Source organism: Phalaenopsis equestris, unplaced genomic scaffold (assembly GCF_001263595.1).
Source record: "Phalaenopsis equestris unplaced genomic scaffold, ASM126359v1 Scaffold000103, whole genome shotgun sequence".
Lineage (NCBI taxonomy): Eukaryota > Viridiplantae > Streptophyta > Magnoliopsida > Asparagales > Orchidaceae > Phalaenopsis > Phalaenopsis equestris.
In genome coordinates this window covers 394,343-417,494 of record NW_018164545.1, presented here as the reverse complement: position 1 = coordinate 417,494, position 23,152 = coordinate 394,343, and the positions used below count along the sequence as shown (strand labels likewise).

General features: G+C 31.6%; 1 protein-coding gene across 1 annotated transcript in view; it reads left to right on the top strand.

Moving 5' to 3' along the window:
- Positions 1–16,969, top strand: part of LOC110020579 (protoheme IX farnesyltransferase, mitochondrial-like) — a gene marked incomplete at its 5' end in the record, with an annotated part of 39,401 nt that extends 22,432 nt beyond the window's left edge. Inside the window, 4 exon segments of the mRNA XM_020718723.1 lie at positions 14,469–14,594; positions 14,710–14,819; positions 16,308–16,453; positions 16,456–16,969. Coding sequence (XP_020574382.1) covers positions 14,469–14,594; positions 14,710–14,819; positions 16,308–16,453; positions 16,456–16,689 — 616 coding nt within the window. The 3' untranslated portion in view covers positions 16,690–16,969.
- Positions 16,970–23,152: the final 6,183 nt, after the last annotated feature.

The window sequence follows — 23,152 nt, the reverse complement described above, 5'->3', positions numbered from 1 at the left end:
TTGTTAAATGAAAATTTGATTGAGAATTCTCTCTCGTCAGTTGGTGCTTAGGGCCTTCAAGTGTTGTTTTATTTTGGTGGGTTTAGGTATTTATCTTTGCTTTCTTTGACATTATTCAGTATACCTCCATAAAACTTATTCTAAAATTTTCTCCACCCCTCATCCACATCTTAAACATCTCTTAATATCAATAATTAACAACCAAAGCATCACAATCATTTTAAGCCTCTTCATAGTTCTCGGCCAAACTAGATCATATTAAAGGTCAGTCTTGTTCTCTCATCCTCAATATTATTGTAAATTCATCCAAGGTTACCCATCTACTTCAGGTCATAGGTACACATCCTAAACTAACCATCAATAATTGATTTTCAGTCAAGTATCCCATCTTAAGCTACTTTCTAGAGGAGATATTTCAAATCAATCCAAACTAGTCTAAGCTGGACTAGTTATGATATTTTAGCCATCATTCTCTTTAACAATCCATTAAAATATTCACATCTCATCGTTAGATCTAACACTAAACATTCATAGTAATTTTTAGTACTTTTTCTCCTCAAAAGGCCTCTCATCTCCATCATATTTTATATCAGAGCGAATCTGAGAAGGAAATGATTTGTTTCGAGCTTTTGTACCTATAAGAAGAAATTCTTTGTGTTTGACACATCTCTACAAGGTTTTGAGTTGCTTCAAAAAGTTTAAGGTTAGTGAATCTCTTCTAATGGTAGATTTTTTTTAATAGCTTGGACATCTAGTGTATTTCTTGCAAAGCTATGGTGCAAGCATGAAGTCCACTTAGTGAGCTGCACTATAAATTTTGACTTACATCCCTTGTGCGAACCTATCCCTAAATTTTGTCTTGAGTGAAAATTTTGTTAAGAGAGTTCTCCATTTCAATAAAATACAACCATATCTTGATGCGATCAAAATATTTTATGATTTACTTTTCATGTTAACTTTTTATGGTAAACTAGTTCATAATTTTAAAATTTGAAGAAATTTGCCATCTGAAGAGCTTGAGGTTTGTAGATTAGGCAAATTGCTAAAAAAGACTGTCAGAAAAGTCTTAAACAACTCAGGAGAGCTTTGAATGGAAGTGGTCACTCGGAAGTTCTTGTAGCTGAAGATTTACTTTATTTTTGCGCGCGCGCGCGCGCGCGCACACACACACACACATATATATATAGACACACATATACATGATATCAAAATCAATTGTCCAACATCAAATTGAAAATTTAACTTGAATGGTTGATTTTTTAGATCTTAAGATCCATGAAAGTGATACTAAGAATATAGAATTATTTGAGTAGATTAAATGTAAACGAATGATTTAATCACAAAATCATAAATCTTCTTCAAAATAATAATCCCTTTACCACTCCACCTTCCAAACTTATATTACACCATTAAAAAAAAAATGATTCATACTTAGATTCAAAAGAAGATTCATTTTATAGAAAACAACCTATCTTAGGAATGAGGCAGAAATGACCATTCTTATTAGAATAATGATTACTTTAATGACTCTCTAGGATAATTAAAGTAGAAGCCCAATTCTATGATGGAACCCATTATTTTGATAAGTTCGTAGATTGGTTAGTACAAATAGATGATTTTTTTATTGACATAAGATGGATGATTATCAAAGAGTTACATTTGGCAAAATAAAATTGAATTCTCATGCTAAAATTTATTGGAAAAATACATTAGTTAAATAATCGAGGTTAGGAAGGAACACTTACTTGGATTGAAACGAAGGAGATGTTGAGAACTAAATTTTATCCTAGTCATCCTGATAAAAAATATCACGGGCAGCTATTGACATTAAGCTAAGGCAGTCTTCTCATAATTGAATACTCAGACATCTTGCTCGCTCCATCTATTGTAGATCTACCATACTTACATTTATTGCATGAGAAAGAAGTAACACTTGAATCTGAAGAGATTCACATACCTGTTGTGGTCTCAACTTTTCTTTTTGAATTTAGTGATGTTGTACCTAATGAACTACTTGATAGGTTATATTTTCTTAGGGTCATTCAACATGTCATTGGCTCAATCACTAGTTCACAACTTCCAAAGCTTCCTCACTATAGGATGAACCCCATTGAACATGTTGAACTAAAAAGACAAGCTGAGGACTTAAAAAAAGATTTGTTCAAGAAATTTTTAGCCATTATGCAATTCCAACATTGTTAACCCAAAAAAAATATGGCATATGGAGGATGTGTATTGATAGTCAGATCATTGATAGGATCATTGTTAAGTATAGATTTTCTATTCCTCGACTGGATGACATTGGATTTAATCTGAGGTATTTTTTTTATAAATTTTAAGAATTAATTATTACCAAATTAGGATTTAATCAGGTGATGAGTGGAAAACTGTATTTAAGACCCCCAATGAATTTTATGAATGGTTGGTGATGCTATTTGGACTTTCAAATATTTCAAGTATATTTATAATGTTAGGATTTTTAAATATTTCAAGTATATTTATGTGGTTAATGAAAACTGTCCTATAATCTTTTATAGGAAAACTTTTGATTGTTTATTTTGATGATATCTTGATTTTTAGCAAAAGTGAGATAGACCATTTATAACACCGTAGATAAGTATTTGAAACTAGATTGAGGTGATTTTCTCCTAAGAATTTCAGTCGTGTGAATTTTCATGGTGTAGCTATTTTTTATAGGAGATTTATCAAGGACTTTGTATAGTTTTTGGCAACATCAATGATATTTTTAAATTAGAGAAATCTCATTGGACTTATGTAGCACGAAAATACTTAGATCAGGTTATGGTTTTAATAACCTCCGCCCCTATACTTAGGTTGCTTAATTTTTCTAAAGCTTTTGAGCTAAATATGTGATGTATCTGGGATTGGAATTGATTGAATTTAAATCAAGAAAATCAACTCATAGCTTTTTTTACTGGGAAATTGAATGAGACTGAACAACAATATCTTGCATATGATAGAAAATTTTATGTTATTCAATCTTTGAGATACTAACATCATTATCTTTTATAGAATCATTTTTAACTCGGATCATCATGCCCTCAAGTTCATTAATACTCAATGAAATTTAAGTCATAAACATGCTAAATAGGTTGAATTCTTTCAGGATTATTTTTTTTGTTCTTAAACTTAAACCTGGAATTGAAAATAAACCTGGTGATGTATTGTCTTGGGTGACTTTAACTATAAACTCTCTAGAACTAAAAAATTCAAGATTTGATTGGATCAAAGATGAGTACCCTATTTGTCCCAACTTTAATCTAATTTATATGGAAAATATAGCTAAACCTTTGTCTCTTCGAAGAATATTCTCTGTTATCAATTGATATATGTATATAAGTGAAAGTACGTTTGTATTCCTAGAATTTAGAGAATTTTTAATATCTAAACTGCATTGTGGAGTAATAGTTGGACACTTTACAAAGGATAAAACTATCTATTTAATAGAAACTCAATTTTTTTTTTTTTGCTTTCAATTAAAAGAGATTAAAAAATTAGTAGCCCTATATTTGACCTGTAAACAAGCCAAAGTCTTTCAACAAGAATATGGCCAATATGTTTCATTGTCAATACCTTATAGGCTTTTGGAAACATTTTCCATTATTTTAATAGTAGAATTACCTTGCACCGCATGAATATATGATAACATATTTGTCGTAATTGATCGTATCTCAAAGATGACCCATTTCTTGTCATACTCTAAACCAATGATGCTTCTCACATTGCTGAATTATTCCTTAAGATTGATGTAGTACTTCATCTAAATGAAGCAAAAAAAGTCCACTTATAAGAGCCCAAATAAGTGCCCAATTAAGTACTTATTTAGTGTCTATCTCAAGAGCTCTATCAAGAAGAACTATTTAAATATTTTTTATTATTTATTTTTAATTTTTTTTTTAAAGTTTGAATTTTTAAACTTGAAATTTTTTATGGCTGGGTATAAAAAAATAATAAATTAGGAGGGTGAATGACATCTTTCTCTATTATTTGCCACCTACCATTTCCTTCAAATTTCATTCTCATTTATATTGATTTTTTTATCATTGTAATCTCTATAAATATGAATAATATGTAATAAATTTCTTTCTGTTGTTGAATGAAATTTTGAATGAGAATTTTCCCTCTTGTTGCTTGGTGCTTGATGGCTTCAAGTATTGCCTTTTTTGGGTAAAATTATATATTTATCTTAGTTTTTTTTAAAAATTATTCATTATCTTTCCATAACATTTTAAAATTTTCACTACCCCTCATCCATGTCTTAAATATTTCTTATAAACAATTAGTAACCAAGGTCTCACAACAATTCTAAATACTCTTCATAACTCTCAGCCAAACTAGAGCACATTTAGGCCTAGACTTGTTCTCTAACCCTCAACATCATTTTAAACCCATAAAAAAACTATCCAACAGCTCTAGATGATCAGTACACATCCTATAGTAATCACCAATAATTATTTTCAACCATTTATCCAATCTTGAGCCACTTTCTCAAAAGAGATATTTCAACTCAGCCCAAACTAGCATAATCCAAACTAGTCTTGGTATTATAGCCATCGTTCTCTTCGAAATCATTTAACAATGCACCAAAATATTCACATCACATATTTAGACCTTACACCACACATTCATAGCAATTTTTAGTACTTTATCTCATTAAAAGATTACCCACCTCCATTCTTCGCCATAAAGCATTGCAAGTCTTACAACTTTCTTATAAAATTTTCCTTTTAAGTCTAAGTGATGTTTTTCTATCATACAATAGACCCGATGCACTCCTCTACTTCAACCATCGAACTTGAACTGTATTAATAACATTCTCATCTATATCACCATCACTTTGAATAATAGTCTTGAGATTAATTAAATGAAATAAAAGGATCAGTGTCTTCGTTGTCACCAAAACTTTATGCATTTATATATCTAACACATAAATTTTGATTTTTTACATTTATGTCAAATAAATCTTTCATATTACATCTATTATACCACTATTTTTAATTTTAAAAAGTGAAATGCACCTTTTCATATATATTTAAGGTGTTGTATATGTAAAAATTGAAATTTAAGTGTCAGATATGCAAATACATAAAAATTGATTGGTCTATATCTAAACCATTCTTAAATTTTACATAATTTTTTTAAAATTTAGTATTATTTTTGAAAATTTTTAACTAATTAATTTAGGACACGTTTGTCTTTTTTTTAATATTATTTAAATTGGGCACTTTTGTCTCGTGTTCGACACATGTTAGAGATATTTTTATTCAATACATGCCCAATACTGCACAACTTAATTAGAAGTATCTGTGCATCACAGTTTTCCTCAAAATGCATTAATTTCTCCTCTCAAACAAAAGATATGATGTTGTTCACGTTCTCTTCATATTTATCTCTATTATAAAAAAATAATTTGATGTTAAAATTTGAAAAGAAATAGTATTAAAATGCTTGAGATTGTTTTTAACTAAATTATATATATTTTTCTCAATGAAGAATGTATTATTCATCATTTTTTTTGCTCTAATACCCCCATAATAAAATATGATGATAGAAAAAGAAAAATTGACACTAAAAGTTATTAGGACTCTTTTTTTCCAAAATAAAGTTCTTGTAAGATATCGATGAGTTTTTTGAATCTTCACGTGTTTTTCGGAGTGTTAAATCAGGTTTATGGGTTAGGTTTTGGTCTAACTTGAAATTAATCTGACTTGGAACTGCTTGACACAAATGACCTGAATATTGAACAGGTTAGAAAATCTAACTCAAACTCAAGTCGTCTTTAACTTGATTGATTCGAACTCTACCCATGTAACCCTTTTAATATTATGCATTACATTTATTCTGGCTAATTTCAAGTCAATTTCGACAAGGAATCAATCCAAACTTGACCCGAAAAAATTAAACTTTTAAGCTATTTGATTTGAACTCGACCCAAAAATTTATTAAGTCAAATTAATTACGAATTTTTTTAGTTGAGTTTGCATGTCAGATCAATTTTTGACACCTTTATATATTTCATTTGGAGAATACTCTGGAGAATGATTATTTTCAAAAGTCAGTAGAACTATTTTTTACTGAATTTGTTCTCATAAATAATTATTTTCTCAAAGTTTCTTTAAAAATTTATCCGTTGTCATATGTTCACACCCACAAATAAATAAAAGTTATATCCCAAGGCGCTTAAATGTGTTATTCTAGGATTTTCCTTCACTTAATGAGATATAAATACCATTTAATCAGCAAAAAAATTGACACTTTCTAATTTATCACTTTTTGATAATGACCGTTTCTTCGCTCAAATTAATTTTACGGGGGAAAGCAACCAAATAAAAGAAAATTTGACGAATTTAATACTTATTTCAATATTCCAGCTACAGAATGACAAGAACATGATTACTCGAGGTTTATACAAGGTTTATAAAGCTCTTCCAAAGCCTAATATGCTTAAGGGTCAAAGCCATTGTCAGGTAACCCTATAATAATAATAATCTATTGCCTTATAGTCTCCTCTAAACCTGCATAACCAAGTAGATGTCCTTTCAAAAACTCTCATATACTTTATGTTTTATAAACACTAGCTCCAACTTTATTAAAATTTCTCCTATTTTGAGAAATTAATAAATATGAATTGAAAGGATGTTATAAGAGAAGAGATGAATTCCCAAAAAATCACCTATAAGAAATTATTGAGATGCCGAATGAACAGAAATTTGTAAGATACAAGTGAAGTTTTTCATTAAAATATAAAACAAATGAAAACCTGAAATAACATGAAGCAAGGTCAGTAATAAAAACATATATTCAATCATATGAGATGGATTATCAAAAATCTTTGCTCCTATTATGAAAATAAATACTAGTCATATCCTATTTTTTTAGGTGGCTAACCTTGAATGATCCATGCAACAATACGACGTGAAAAATACTTTCATATAATTGTTAATGGTGATGATACAATAACAACAACAAGAAAAAGAAGCCTTTATCCCACTAAGTAAGGTCGGCTATATGAATGCTTATTCTCCATTGAGTTATTATATTGAGTGTTATATTTTAATTTAATTCTAATAGATTAATATCTTTTTTTTTATACAATATGCCCAAGTATTTTTAGGACTGCCTCAGCCTTTCTTAACGTAAGTCGAACTTAAAACATCTACTCCCTTAGCCAGATCATCAGATGTCGACATTTATTATGACCAAACCATCTAAGACGACTATTTATAATCTTGTCTGCCAATGGAGCTGCACCAACCATTTTATGGATAAATTTGTTTGGTGTTTTGTCTCTAACTATCAAGCCACTCATCCACCTAAGCATTCTTATCTCAGCAACATTTAACTTTGTTTTATGATACTCTATTAAAGGCCAACATTTTGTGCCATATAGCATTGCAGATCTCACGACTATTTTATAAAATTTTTCTTTAAGTCTAAGCAATACTTTTTTATCACACAATAGGCCTGATTCATTCCTCCACTTCAACCAACTAACCAACCAGAATTTTACTAATAAAATCCCAATCTATATCATCTTTAATTTGAACAATATAACCTAAATATAAAAAACATTCACACATTTTAATGTGTTCACCCATATTTACAACTTTGCTACTAGAGCTGCTACTTCTAAAATTATACTCCATGTATTCAGTTTTAGATCTACGCAAACGAAGGCCTTTAGACTCCAATGTAGATTTCATAATTCAAGTTTTTCCTGAACTGTTTCTCTAGCCTTATCCACAAAGAGGATATCATTAAGAAAAGTAATAAATCAAGGCACAACATCCTGCAAATGTCTCGTAAGAGCATCCATAACTAAAGCAAAAAGATATTCCTGATGTAAGCTAACTGAAATAGGAAAATACTTGGGCAATCCTCCTCTTCGAACACAAGTTACAACTATAGAATACATATTGTTAATGACTTTAATATAAGTCATATCAACACCTTTCTTTTCTAAAGCACTCCAAACTATTTGGAACCTTGTTGTAAGCTTTTTCTAAATCAATAAAAATCATATGTAAATCCTCCTTGCTCTCTCTGTACTTCTCCATCAAACTTCTCAAATAAATGTATAGCTTTCATAGTAGACTTGCACGCATAAATCTAAACTGATTATGAGAAATCTTTATATCACGTCTTAACCTATGTTAATTACCCTCACCCATAATATTAAAGTATGACTCATTAACTTACTCTATAATATGTACACTCTTATGCATCCCTTTTATTCTTAAAAATGGGAACCAAAATACTTTTCCTCCACTCAAGCTTTTTTTAATTTTGAAATAATATTAAAGGGTTTAATAAGCCAAGAAACTCCCAAATCTTCTAGATATTTCTACACTTCAATTTTAATATCATCAAGCCCTATTAATTTTCTATCCTTAGTTTTCTTTAGTCTTCTCAACTTTCTTTTAACTAATTCAACGATAAAAATAAAAAGTTTTATTATTATTAATGATATTAAGATCATTAAGACCGATCATATTTTTAGAAACTTTATTGAAAATTTTATCAAAATAACTCATCCACTTATGTTGAATATTTTTCTCTAAGAAAAACAATTTTTGATTTTTGTTTTTAAAACAATCTACTTGAATTAAATCACTACTGTTTTTTTCCTTGATTGACTAGTTTATACTTATATTTTTTACCCTCTTTAGTATTGAATATATTATAAAAATTATTAAAAGCTGAATTCTTAGTGTTACAAATTGTTCTTTTAGACTTCATACGGGCCACCCTAAATGTTTTTTCAGTTCCCTAAGCTTTTATATTTAAGACAATTTTTATAACCCTTCTTGTATTTTATATTTTTTTGCTCATTATTATTCCACCACAAACTATTTTTATTTATAATAACATTTTCTTTTGATTCTCCAACATATCTTTGCCACTTTAATAGTGTTTGTTATTGTATCCTACAAAAAATTAGCTTCTTGATGTTCATCTCAAATCTTGAAACCTTAAAGTTTACTCATAAAAATGATTTTATTTTTTAAGTGCCCTCATCAAATTCTATGACAATATTTCATTGTATTCTCTTACAACTCTTCATCTTAAAATCTAGAACTAATATTTTATATTGAGTACTTAAATTTTCACTTGGAATGATCTTTACATTCTTGAAGATCTATTTTTCTCATAGGAAAATAAATGTGTTTTATTAGATCTATTCTTATAAATAATAATATGCTTATCTCTTTTTTAAATAAAGTAATACAATAACAAAATCATAAGTCAAAACAAAATCTAATATGGTCCTAAATTCTTCATTAATCACTCTAATAAATATTTCTTAAATCTTCTACCACTTTACCAAGACGTCTATTTAAATGTCTTCCATTAAAATTTTTTTTGTCAAGAAATATTATTTGTATTAATTCTTTTAGGTCATACCAAAATTTTTCTTTAGAACCTATATTGAAACCTGCTTTAGGAGCATAAACGCATATAACATTAAAAACTTTAGTATCAAAAACAATCTTTAGAGTTATAATTCTATCTTCAATTCTATTAATATTTACAACATTATATTTCAATTTAAGGATGTCAATTTAAGTCAGCGGGTCCAGTTCAGGTCCGACCCGAATCGGGTCAACCCGAACCCGACACGAATAATAAACGGGTTGAAAAACTAAACCCAGACCCGAATCGACCCTGACACGGTTAACCTGAACCCGACCCGTTTAACCTGTCAGCTCAATTTTTAAAAAAAAAAATTTTTAAAAAAAAAATTATACATCTAATGTTTAACAAGTAACAATAGGCAAATTTAAAAAAAAATCTCTGTATGACAAGCAATAGTATAAGATTTAAGATTATAAACTGAATACCAAAGTTTATAACCTAAACTATCAATCTTCTTAGCTTTTTCTCTAACCCATTTAATTTCTTGGATGCATAACATATTTATCTTCTTATGAATCATATATCTGCTAATTTCATTAATTTACCTGTGATATTACTCGTATTCTAAGATCTTATCCTAATAATAGTTTCATAAACTAACTTCTTTGTTTGTTTCTGTTCATAATGTGAGAACTCTTGCTTATTTGACACTGCACCAGGGCCTCAATGTCGCTGCACTTGCATATTTTTCACTGTATTCAGACCATATAATGTTTTATTTTCAAGGGACGCCCTACATTTACATAATAATTTAAATGATTCATGTCACGATTTTTCGACAAAAAAATTATGCTGGTTATTGACTACCTAACAAAACCCTCCACTTTTCGAATTCAGGGCTTGGGACTTGGCAAAGGCAGTGTTAATGGTGATGATAATGAAAGGAAAAAAAATTACTCAAGAAAAAATTTGTCACAGGTTGAAATCAAATAACTTGATAAGGTTAAAAACTTCTTATGTATAAAGTAGCTCTCCCATATAAATAATTTTGCTCTTAACAAAATTATATTAAGTTTCCTTTGAGAGTTAAAAAATTGATTCCAAGCCATGGGAAATTCAAACTAAATTAACTCTGTAATGAAATAGATGATGCAATAGTCGACATTGGATAATATGAAATATTAGTTGAGAATCTAATTTATGAATCTAACACCCATCTCGATGTCGCTTGTGCAGTAAGTCTTATATGCAAGTTTATGTACAAACCAAAGAAATCTCACATTCAAGCCGCTCACAAAAATTTTCAGATATTTAAAATCAAATTTTGAAAGATGGATTTTCTATAAAAACACTATATATTGGATCTTAAATTAAATGGAGATCTGCTCTAGGACATTGCATACAACTCAGTGATTTAGTATTATTGATGAAAAAGCAAGATACAAGTGATTTAGTATTATTGAGTGATGGAAAAGCAAGATACAAATTAATGTCTCTTGATCAAATGTTGAATAAAAAAAATTAGAGCAATTGCTCGAGATACTTAACTCTAATGGATTAAAATTGTACTAGATGATTTAAAATCAAATGAAAAAAAATCTTTGAGTACTTAATGTTGCAATAGATATGGCATCAACAATATGAATAATATGAGCGAACATACAAGTGGATGTTGATTGACATTTCAAAAGAGACCATCTAGAAAGTTGGTTAATATGCACGCTATATGAATAAGAAGTCAATTTGTTGATGTTTTTATCAAAGGACTTTGCAATCTTGATTAAAAAATAGTTTTAACAAATTTGAAATGATAAATCTCCACCATCCAATTTGAGAGAGTGTTAAAACTTATCTAAAGGTTGACAAAATAAGTAGCATTAATATTACTAAATAAGGAATGAAAAGAGCGATGAATTTAAATGCTAAATAAATAAAAAAAAACACGGCCATGGATCCATGTGTTTAATTAGAAATGGGAGTGTCATGGATTGTTTTCTTTTCTTGCCAGTTAAGATAGAAAGTTATGGGGAATACTCTTTAATTTTAATATTTTTACTAGTTTTTTTTTTCAATTACTTTTAACATTGTTCTGTGTAGAAATACTTCATGGGAGAATGACCAAAAGAAGTTTTCTAGCCACTTTCTCTTTTCAATATTATTTATTTATAATATGGTTATAGAAGTTAAAACAGAAACACTGTCTACTTGCGTGTATTCCTCTTTTTAAGCCACCTTGGCCTAATGGTTGAGAGCTTTGTTTTTCAACCAAGTAGTCTTAGGTTCAAGGCTTTGCATATATGTTGTGCACGTGTTTGAGTGTGTGTGCGTGTGTATAACAACAGTAAATCTTTATCCCACATTGGAGCTGGCTACATGAATCCTTTTTCTTCATTATGCCCTATTAAGTGTCATATTTTCATTCAAGTCTAATAATGTAAGATCTTTTTTTATACATGCTCAAGTTTGGGTGTGTTGCTACATTTTTTAATAACTTTTCCTGGAGCAACACTTAATTCTTAATAAATTAGCAATTTCTAGTAAACCACCAGTATATTTAAATATTGTGATTTCTTTCTTTTTCATTCACGCCTTTTGAAAGTATTAGCTTTCGCACATAATTATCCCAATCCATTGACAGTATTGGTAGCAGGCATTATTTATTTATATGCATCTACATCCCAACACCCCTTTTGATATCTTTTTGTTGCTAGTAAGATCCATGCTATGAAACATTTGCCTTTTCCACGTGTGAGAATTTTTGTATTGCCTCCTATGCATTGGATCTGCTTCTTTTTCCCTCAGTCAGTCTTGCCAACTTTCTTCTTGCTGCTTCCCCTCTCTTTCTTTCCTAATTTACTTTTCCATCTCATTGATGCACTTGTTTATTGCTACTGCCTTATGGATCTAAAGGTTTTTATGATTGTAATTAATTCTATAGCGCTATTTTTTTGCTTATAAAAGGTGTATTTTAGCACTACACGAGTTCTTCCAAACTTGTATAAATTAGGTATAAATGATGAAATGGAAAATTATAACTAATTCTTTGTAATTCGTGTCATGGTAGGCTTTTTTCTTAGCTTTTTTATGAGCTACAGTTTTCATTGCTTTGTTGCCTAGAACTGGCAAACCTTTATTTCTTCAATTGTTTTTCTTTCACTTAATTTTATCATTTGTGGTCTTCATCATTGTAGCCTTATTTCTCTCTCCGTCTCTCTCTCTCACACGCGCGCGCGCGCACACACACAATTACTTTCACAAATGTTCTTCTTATGGATCACAATATTACCCATATTCTTTTGGTCCTAGGTTTATCTGAAAGTGAGATCTGTTACTGAATATCAACTGCAGAATTACATAGTATCCTTTCACCCGATTTGTTTCAATAGAAAGAACAATCATAAATAGTCAAAAAGTGTACACCATTTTTGAAGGAAAGCCGAAAATTGTTCCAACTTTGGCATTAGACCTCAGCAAAGTAATCCCACCTTTATTACTTGGTGATGCCCTAGTTATGAAATTCAATTATTTCCTAATTAATGCATGTGTGTTTTTTATTTTGCTTTTTGTATCATTATCAATGCATCAGTATGGAATGTAGCAAAGATGCATTCTTCCTTGAAAGGTTTGTTGGCAAAAACTGAATTTATGGTTTTCTTGCTGGATTAAATATGGAGTTTGATGTTGTAAGAGTGCAAATTCTTGAAAAAAGAGGGATTTTGTTGTCTACATGAAGTTATTGCTATCATTCGGATGGAATAAAAAGGGATAAAAGGAGTTATGATTATTAATAAAATCATGAGGTTAGGACTTCGTGACAGGCTGCCAAAATATTTTTACTTGAAATTCCCTTCTATTGAGGAGCACAAGCAGCCACATCTAATGAAGATGATTAATAAAGATTTCTAATGATGCATAAATTGCAAGAAAGCTCAATATATAAAATAAAAATGCTAGAAATTCGATATCAAGCTACCGAGCAAAGGCTTAATAATACAAGAACAGACGCGCACAGACATACACGCACGCACGCGCGCACAGACATACACGCACGCACGCACGCACAGACACACGCACGCACATTCACACATTTATCTATATCTATATCTATACATAAACACACTCACATTTTTTTTATTATAATGTTGCTTGATATGAATCGTCTCCTTGTTTGGTGATCACAACATGGAATTGTCACATCTCAACAAAAATGTATTAAAAACATGTTAAAAGAAACAGGTGACTTGGGATGCAAGATTGTTGAATGTCCTATGGATTTTATTTTTAAACTCTGGGTTACTCTTGAAGACTGGTGAGTTAAGTTATGCACAATCTTAATGAACAACTCTTAGGACGGTGCATTGACTGTTAATGATATCTTAAAGAAACCCCTAAGCAAAGGATTTTTATTCAAAAATGGGAGGAGCTGACATTTTGAAGCCTGCATAGATACTGATTATATAGGAAGTATGATTGACAGGAGGTCAAACTTAAGATATTGTAAATTCCTGTTAGGTAATCTAGTTACTTGGAGAAGAATAAAATAAATTTGAAATTAAGATGCATTATTGAAGCCGGATTCAAATTTTTGCCAATGGGAATCTCTGAATTGCTGTGGCTTAAAATTATTCTTGAAAATTTAAAAGCTGAAAGGAAAGAGATCCTATGAGCTTTTTTTGTGTGATAATAAGCCATCCATCTATATTGCATATAATTAAGGCAGCGCATGAAATATCTGTCTTTTGTATGACAACTTGAACTTCGCTTCCTATGCAGGTTCCACCGGCCTGCCTTCTCTTGCTGCCAGCCCTCTCCCTCTTTCCTTAAAAATTATTTTTTTTTAGCCACTAGATTCTATATCTGCCAACTACAGTTTTTTATGATTTGTATAAATTAAGCATAAATGATGTGAGGAAAACTTAAACTGATTCTTTGCAATTATTGTCCATGGTACAGCAATTTATTTAATTCGAGTTCTCTATGTGATGTTTTTCATTTGAATGGACTTATATTATCTTGATCTATCTATTTTGTGATTTAGTTGTAGAATTCCTTAGAAATTCGTAGCTTTACCAGATGAACCTTATTTTTAGGTGGGCTGCTGCTTCCGGTGAGGTTTCACTCAATGCCATGCTCCTTCCAGCTGCTTTATATTTTTGGCAGATTCCTCATTTTATGGCTCTTGCCTACTTGTGTCGCGGTGACTATATTGCTGGAGGGTATGCTTTTTCATGTCTCAGCGAAGTCTAATGAACATGCTCGCAGTTTTTGTATCTTTTTTTTTGTTGCTTATTGAAATGTGTTTGCCACTTACAAGTGCTATTGTTGACTCAGGTTCAAGATGTTTTCTTTTTCTGATGTTTCTGGTTGGAGAACTGCAACTGCATGCGTTTCTTTACGGAACTGCCTCTATCTGCTTCCGTTGGGATTTCTAGCTTATGATTGTGAGTTCTAGCTTCTTATAGGTTATTTCTGTTGTCACATTGTATACTTTTATTTGAAATACTTGTAGCCAATAACACCATGTTTCTTATAACTGAATCATAATTCACATTAATTATGCAAAAGTGAAAAAAGAACCTTTTCAATTTTTGCAATTGAAGATCAAATCGAATGCTTAGGTGTAAAATTTTGAATGTTTTTGTGTCCATTTGGGTAAAATGGTGCACGGTGCTGTATTCTCTACCTAGCTATACTCGGAATGACCTAGTTCTTTTCTTTTCTGTTTTTTTTTTCTTATGGATTAGTGCAATATTTGTCAAGGTTGACATTTACTTATGAGTTAGGATATATCCAAAGTCAACTGATCTAAATTATAACTGGATTGTCTTCCTTATTTTGACCTTCATTATTCTTATTCTTTCCTATGCACATCCGTTCCTTTTGTCGCCAGACATAGCTTGGGTCAATGAGCTTGCATGGGATTTTGTAACAGCTAGCCAATGTGCATGGATTTCCTTCAGTATTTCGATCCTCATGTGGGACCCTGCAAAATACAGCATCATGGTAGGTTTCAGGATCCCATTAGAAATCTCTATTTTAGTGAATCCCATGCAATAATTCTGGCAAGATGGCTTCTTCAGGTTGACTAGATTCAACTAGGTATTCATCTTTGTATCTCATCAAACTCAACAAAGCCTATTTTGGTGCTTCTATAACTTTAGGCGTAGAGATACTTAAATTGTAACCAATTATCCAAATGTGCATGGGGGATGAAATCGAGAAACTGTTCACTAATTTAAGGGCACCCTAAACATCCCTACTTGTTTGAGATACGATTGATCGAATATTTGATCGATTAAAGAAGTTCCTTGATAATGGTGTCATTGCATGCATCTTATTTGCCAACTCTTTCTAGTGACATCTGCTATCAATTGGAGAGCTCATAGGCTTTGGCAAGAAAAGGAACAAAAAATCTCATTGGCTAGTAACTTTCAGAAATTCTGTGCGCGCAATTGCACGTATGTTCTCTTTGGAACACATGGTATCGATAACAACCTGCACATCTGCTAATTGTGTGCTCCTAATGGGATGCATCATTTTGAGTGGATTTAATGCTGAGGTACTCGTGAGTTTTATTTAAGCTTTCTGGTGATTTAATCCACCAACTTCGTCCCTTCTCTAGCAATGGAGTCATTTGTTGGTGGAAGGGTGTTATTTTTGCATTATGCGAGAGAAAGGGTGTCTGGTGGGAGTATTATTTAAATTGAAGCCAGAAATTATTTTAATCTTTTCTTATTTTAAAGAAAAGTAAAAAATGTTACTTACATAGTCTTTTTTCATCAATAGCGTGGAAGTATTTTTTGAAATTATTGCAAATTTGCCCCCATTACTATTATTAATATTATTTGAAATCGACCTCCTAAATATAGCCTGAATATGCATTTGCATCATGTAGCACAAGTTCTTAATACTGGGAATTGTTTTTGCAGGGGGTATCACTTCGAAATGGTTCGCTGTAGAGTCATCTTTCATGACATTGTTAATAGGCACAGCAGCTTTGCTATTTCTTCGTGAGAGGACAACTAATACTGCAAGGAGGATGTTCTATGCCAGCCTTCTTTATCTCCCTTTATTTATGTATTTATGTCTGGCTTGCTTTTTCACAGAGTGCCAAAGACTGAAGTGGAATCACTGCTTGTTGGATCAAGTCCTACCGAGGAGCTTTTGATTAATGAAAATGAAGAATTCGAGGATGAGAATAGGAATATCCAACCGGCTCATTTTCGAACGGCACGTCCGCTAATAGCGTATGCATCCGCTGCTCCTTTCCCTTTCCTGCCAGCACCTACATATGCCTATTCCAGCTTATGATCTGCTTGAATTTTTTGCTTTAACATCCAGTTTTATCATTAGGTTTTATCAATGAGTTTTTGTGCTCCGAAAAAACCTGAGGGAGGCCCAATAAAATATCCATTAACCTATACGTGGTCCAAAAACATTAATATGTCTTATTCGTTTATTTATTTACTTGAATATGTTGTAGATTTTTGTGCGTTGTCATATGAATTTCTTGATAGAAGTTCTTATTCTCATAAACATGGAAACACGTACATTTCCTGTACTTTTGTCTGGATTGTCAATCTTTTTCGCGTCTTAAGAGTTCATGTGAGAAATCTTCTTTATAAAGTTCTGCAATTAATCTCCTTTTCTAAGGGCTAGTTTGGGATTTTAGCTTGCAGAAGAAATTGTTCAAAAAACTGTGGTAGCTATAACAATTTTTTTATTATTATTTTAAAATATTCAGAGCTCAGCCATGGCATTTTTTTCTTGGAAATTTGATCATTTTCTTATATAAATAAGGGCTAAATGTGGAGAAGGGGATATGCATTAGTTATTCTCTTTTCCCTCTCAATTGTGGGAGTCCAATATTATAAATTGTTGTTTGTTCTCTTGCTAGAACCAGAGATATCAACACTTTCTTAAAATAGCAACTTTTTAGCAGCCACTGATAAATTTTTTTTTTTTTTTTTCATTTCTTTGTATGATACATTCCTACTTTAATTTTTGAGTTTCTTATTTTAGGAGGATTAATGAGTTCATTAATTTCTATTCTATTTTTCTGCTGCATCATGAAATCATAGATTTAAAAGATCAAGTGTGAATATAACTTTAGTTAGGTAGCTATCATTTTAAAAGAATAAATGTGAAGGACTATAGACTCTGGTAGCCGTTACTCCTGAATATCATAATTAAATCTTATTTATGATGATTAAATAGATCTAGACTCAATATCTAAGAGTCAACAATTTCATTATACTCTCATTTAGTAGTCATGTCTGAAGGCTTCTTATCATACCCTTCTTTGCAAGCCATAAATGCTATTGAGATTTGCAATGCCTTTGAAAATCAATGACAAAGTTGGCAAATTCTATCTTATTATTGTGTTTTTTTTTTATTATTTTGAGTTTTTGCTTATCCTATAATGCTCATATGTTCTTGAAAAGCTTACATATTAGATTTTTTTGGTCTTTTAAAAATCATCAGTAAATGTTTAGCTCCTATATTTTTGGTATTATATTTTATATATATAATATCATTTTTACAATCATGTGATATCATTATAATTGTTGAATCCAATGTATCAACAAGACATGACATCACTCCATTTTATATATTTCATTAACATTATTTTCCTTTATAATAAGTATTACACTTTTTTTAAGAAAATGTATGTGTCAACATTAACAAAGAAATTTTTTCTTAAGTAATTAAAGATTTTAATATTTTTTTTTCAAATATAATATCAAATTGACTCCAACTAATAATATGCTTAAATAATTATATTTTCTTAAATTTAATAGGCTAGTACATTTAATTTTGCATGCAAATTTATTTTTCATGAGCAAACAAAATTTCGCTCATACACAAAAAAAATATATCTAAATTGGAATAAATGAGAAGAAGCATGCTAACTCCAAAGACCTATCCTATTTACATTTGTTATCTTTAATAACTAAAATAGCAACACCAATTTTGTAATTAAAAACAATTGCAATAGCCTTACATCAATTGACCTTTTTGTGATTTTCATTTGATTCATGCTCCTTTTTTTTCAAACGACAAATAAATACATGCACACATACCTACATACATACAGACACACACACACACACACATACCTACCTACATACCTACATACCTACATACATACATACATACATACATACATACATACATACATACATACAGATATATGAGTAAATAATATTTCTACGTTTGATAAAATTTATTGGAGGGGCTTTTGACAATGTACATATATTCTACATTGAGCAATAAATTTCTATGATTTTTTCTTTACAATCATTGTTAAGATCTCATTCGCTCAGCACATTTGAATCATAAGGAAATTGCTCATTTTGTTCATGTCTATATTGTTTTCTCCACTCATGATTTAAGGCATCTTGTTTTTCTTATGAATGACATTACAAGGCCTTATCATATACTCAAGAACAGCGTACATCTTGGTACTCCAATGACAAACTCTTCAAACCATCAAAATTTTTCATCTTTTTTTCACCATCCTTTTACTTTTCATTCTTTTTTTCTTATACTAGTTAGAAAAGGAAAAAGTTTCAAATTGGTTTCAATAATCATAAAATAATTATAAAATTACTAAACACTATAATTTACATGAATCAAATTTTGTAAACTTACATCCACGGCCATAAGGAAATAAAATAATCCATTACGCTTCAAAAAAGACATGCAAAAATAATTTTGAATAAAAAGTTAGAGATGAATGAAAAAATTATTATATCTAACTTAGACTACAAATTTGTCATTAAGAAAATAATTTTTTTTAATGTACTTGTAAAGGGAGTCACTTTTTAAGGAATGGTACTCGTAAAGGTTTACACAAATTGATCCATGGCCTCACCAATGACCTCCCTAACCCCACCAAACCCTAAAAATCAGTCCAAAACCCTAATGTGTCATTTTAGTCCCAAACTTTGATGGTACACTGAATTAGTCAAAATGAGTTAGGCCAAACCCGAATTTAGTTAAATTTTGACAAAATTTGTCATTTCACCTTCCCCATCAGATCCCCAACCATATGGTCAACCATGGACGATATGGTCAATTTTGCATCATATGGTCAAATCATGAACACTATGATCAACCATGAACCAATATGGTCAACCTCAGACCATATGGTCAATCCTGGACCAATATGGTCAACCATGGACCATATGACCAATTTTGCACCATGTGGTCAAACCATGACCACTAATGTCAACCATGGACCACTATGGTCAACCTCAAAACATGTAACTAATCCATAGACCATATGGTCAACCATTGACCATATGATCAACCCATGATCACTATGGTCAACCCATGACCATATGGTCAAATTATGTCATTCTCTTCATTAGTTAATTAATTAATTAGTTAATTAAAAGAGTGATTTTAGAACCCATTAAACTTTAACATAAGTGTAAACCCTAAAGCCTTACCCCATCCTCCATGACAAAGGTCCAAGCACATGAGCCAAGTCCATGTCCCATTTTTAAATGGGTCATCCTTGACCCAAACTAACCTATCGGGAGAAAGGATGACCTATATCCTAACTATGACCAAAATTAAAAAGAAAAAAAAGGGAAGAAGAGACAAATGAGAGCACACCTACCCCCTCCTTCTACACTTGGCAACCAAGTCTTCCCCACTTAAATCTTCTCATGCTTGGTCAAGCCAAACCGTGGTTGAGCTCAACAACCACACCTACAACTCCCTCTGATTCCTTCAAGCCATGAAATTTCTCTCTCTTCCCCGTTGGAGCAACCATGGTCAATTCTTCCAAAACTAGGAAATGACACCCTAACTTAGCAAAAAAAAAGCTTCACATACCTCCTGCACTTATAGAGGAGCCACCCATGCTTATCCCAAGCCATGTAAAGCCCTCCCATGGCGGTTAAGAAAAGGAACCCGAGAGCTCCAAACACAATCATGCTCCTCATCTAGACTTCCAAACCTTTGTCCTTCAATAGAGAAATTCCTCTCCTAGACATATGTAATTGATCCACCAACTCCTCAATTCCTTAATCCCATTAGGATGCCCTAATTTCCCAACCCAAATCCAGAGCATAATTTGGGGCCGACTTAAACCTCTCAAAAACTTCAAACCAACTATTCCAAAAGCTTCCTAGGATCTATGTGACCTTCCCCTATCAAAATTGAGCCTTCCTGTGGCCTCAAACCTATCTCAAGACCAAACCGAGCCATCCTTTGGCCTAGCCATAACTAAAGCTGATTTCATTCAAAATTGAGCTAAGGATAAGTTATGTAGGAGTCCACGCAATTGTGTCTGTCAAGCCCAATTGAGGCTACACCTCTTGGGACAAGGTATGGATCAAAAACCCTAAATTTTGCTTTGGGTTTGGTCTTTTGTGAAAGAAATGAACACACCATGCTTGATCAACTGTATAGATGTGTTTGACTAGATTAAATGAAGTGTTAGGAGCAAACTCTGTGAGATTTCATGGAAAATTGAGGGAGAAATTAGCATTTGAACATGTTGTGATCTGGTTGTAATAGATATAGTTCCCAACGATAGCAGACTTGGGTCGCAACTGATTGCTATAAAGGTAGTAGCCCATTATGAATATTGTAGATAATGGTTGTAGAGCCAACTTTTCATAGAAGCCATTGTTGAAAGTCATTGTGATCATATGAGTTATAAATGGTTGTTTTATATGTGTCAGTTGGTCACATAAGCCGTAAGAGGGAGTTGCATAAACATTTATAGGCCGCAAAGGTCAGAATTGGGAACTGCGTGAGTTGTGAGTCGTGTTGTAGTTGGTTACCTAGGTAATAACCAAGAGTTGTAATAATTTCTATATGCCACAAATGCCAGGTTTGTGAGCTACATGAAATATCATAGCATTTGTAGGCCACAAAAGCTAGAGTTAAGATTTATATGAGCTGTAATAACATATGTAAGCTGTAGAGGCTGGAGTTGGGAGTTACATGAGTTGTGATTTTTTTCATAAGTCATAAATATTGGATTTGGGAGTTGTATATTTTGCTGTCCATGTAGACCACTGATGGTCTTACAGGGTTATGGTGGTGCGTTGTAAGGAGAGAGCTTCAAGAATCTTGAGAAAGCCACCATATATGTAGTATGACAATCGTAAGCAGTTAGTGTGAGGTGCATTATCACATCACTTTTGGGGGTCATAGTTGCACCATATGTGAGGCACATTGTTGCACCGTAAGTGAGACACATCGTTGCACTATATTTGGGGTGCGCTTTGCACTGTATTTGGGGTGTGTCGTTACACTATCTTCAAAGTGTTTTACTAAATTATATGTGGGGAGGGCGTTGCACCATCTTCAGGACATTGTTACACCATATTCAGAGTTCGTTATTATACTTTCTTTAGGATGTGTTGCTCTGTATGATAATTTGTTACTCTGCAATGTTAGTCATTACTCCACGCAATTCTTTGTTACTTCGTAGCACTGAGCAGAGGCTGCTAATGGCGGTCTACGACGATCGGTGAGCGATGGTTGATGGTGGTTGACTGCTATTGGAGTAATAAACAGTGATAGTTGGCAGCTGCAGGAGCGGGTGGCGCTGGTTGGACCTTTGAAGGTTAACACTAGATCTCAAATTCACCTCTTTAAGCTTGGATCTTATTCTGGTTTACGGTATATTTTTCTGTTCATGAAGGGGTTAGGGCTCTATTTATAGAGTTCGGGAGACACCACTTTATAAATAAAAAAGTAATTCAAACCACTCTATCATATGGCTCAGAGTGATTCCCTCAACCGAACAATATTTTGTGGATATTTCAATGCCTTAACAATATTAGAATTGAGTGATACTGGACTCATTGGATTCATCTTGTTGAGATGCTTGATTTGAGTATAAGCTTGTTAGGAGTATGCTTGATCTTTCAATTGAGCACTATAAGTTTTCAAAAATGACTTTCGTATTAAATCCTTTGGTGTTATTGTGTTCGTCTCATCGAGCTGGTAGGTTTGACTATAAGTTTATGAAATCGAAGTTTTGAATGATTTTTAATTAAAATCTGAACGTTCTTTGTCAAAAAAATTATCTCAAAATTCATTTCACACCTTAAAATTCACGTCGAATGATGAAAAAAATGGTTAATGATGTATCGAGTGATGTTTTAAATTTGAAAATAATATTTTCCAACAAAAAAAAAAAGGGTAAAAAAAAAAAAGCTAAAATGAGGAATCCAAAAGTTGTTGAGATTACAAAAAAATATGAATGTTCTTTTTTTTCTTTCAATTGCCTATTCTGTTCTACAATCTAAAAAATATACATATGATGAAAACTTTATCATACAATCATTTGTCCTCATGTCATTTTCAATAAGAAATTAAAAATACAAAAAAAAAAAAAAAATCTTTATTAACTTTTTCCTCAATAAAACATGTGGCGTGAAAAATCACTTTCAATTCAAATGTCTAATCATTTTAGTTTTAAATTTCCTCAATTAAAAATTCATTAATTTTATGCTACAGTTACAATTAAAATTATATATTTTTCCTTGAACATCAACAATGATGTTAATTTACAAACTTCAAGAAGGATTAATACGCCACCGACACATTAAACACCCAATTTTTCCGAAAGAATATGAGGTCAGGACTCTAGATACATCCAGTGTCCAATAGAGGGCCGCCACGTGTGAAGAAGATTCACCTCAATACATTGTGAATGGTCCACTTTACACATGACGGCTCTCTATTGGACTCTGTATGCATCCGGAGTCCCGACCTAATATTTTTTTCAATCTTTCAG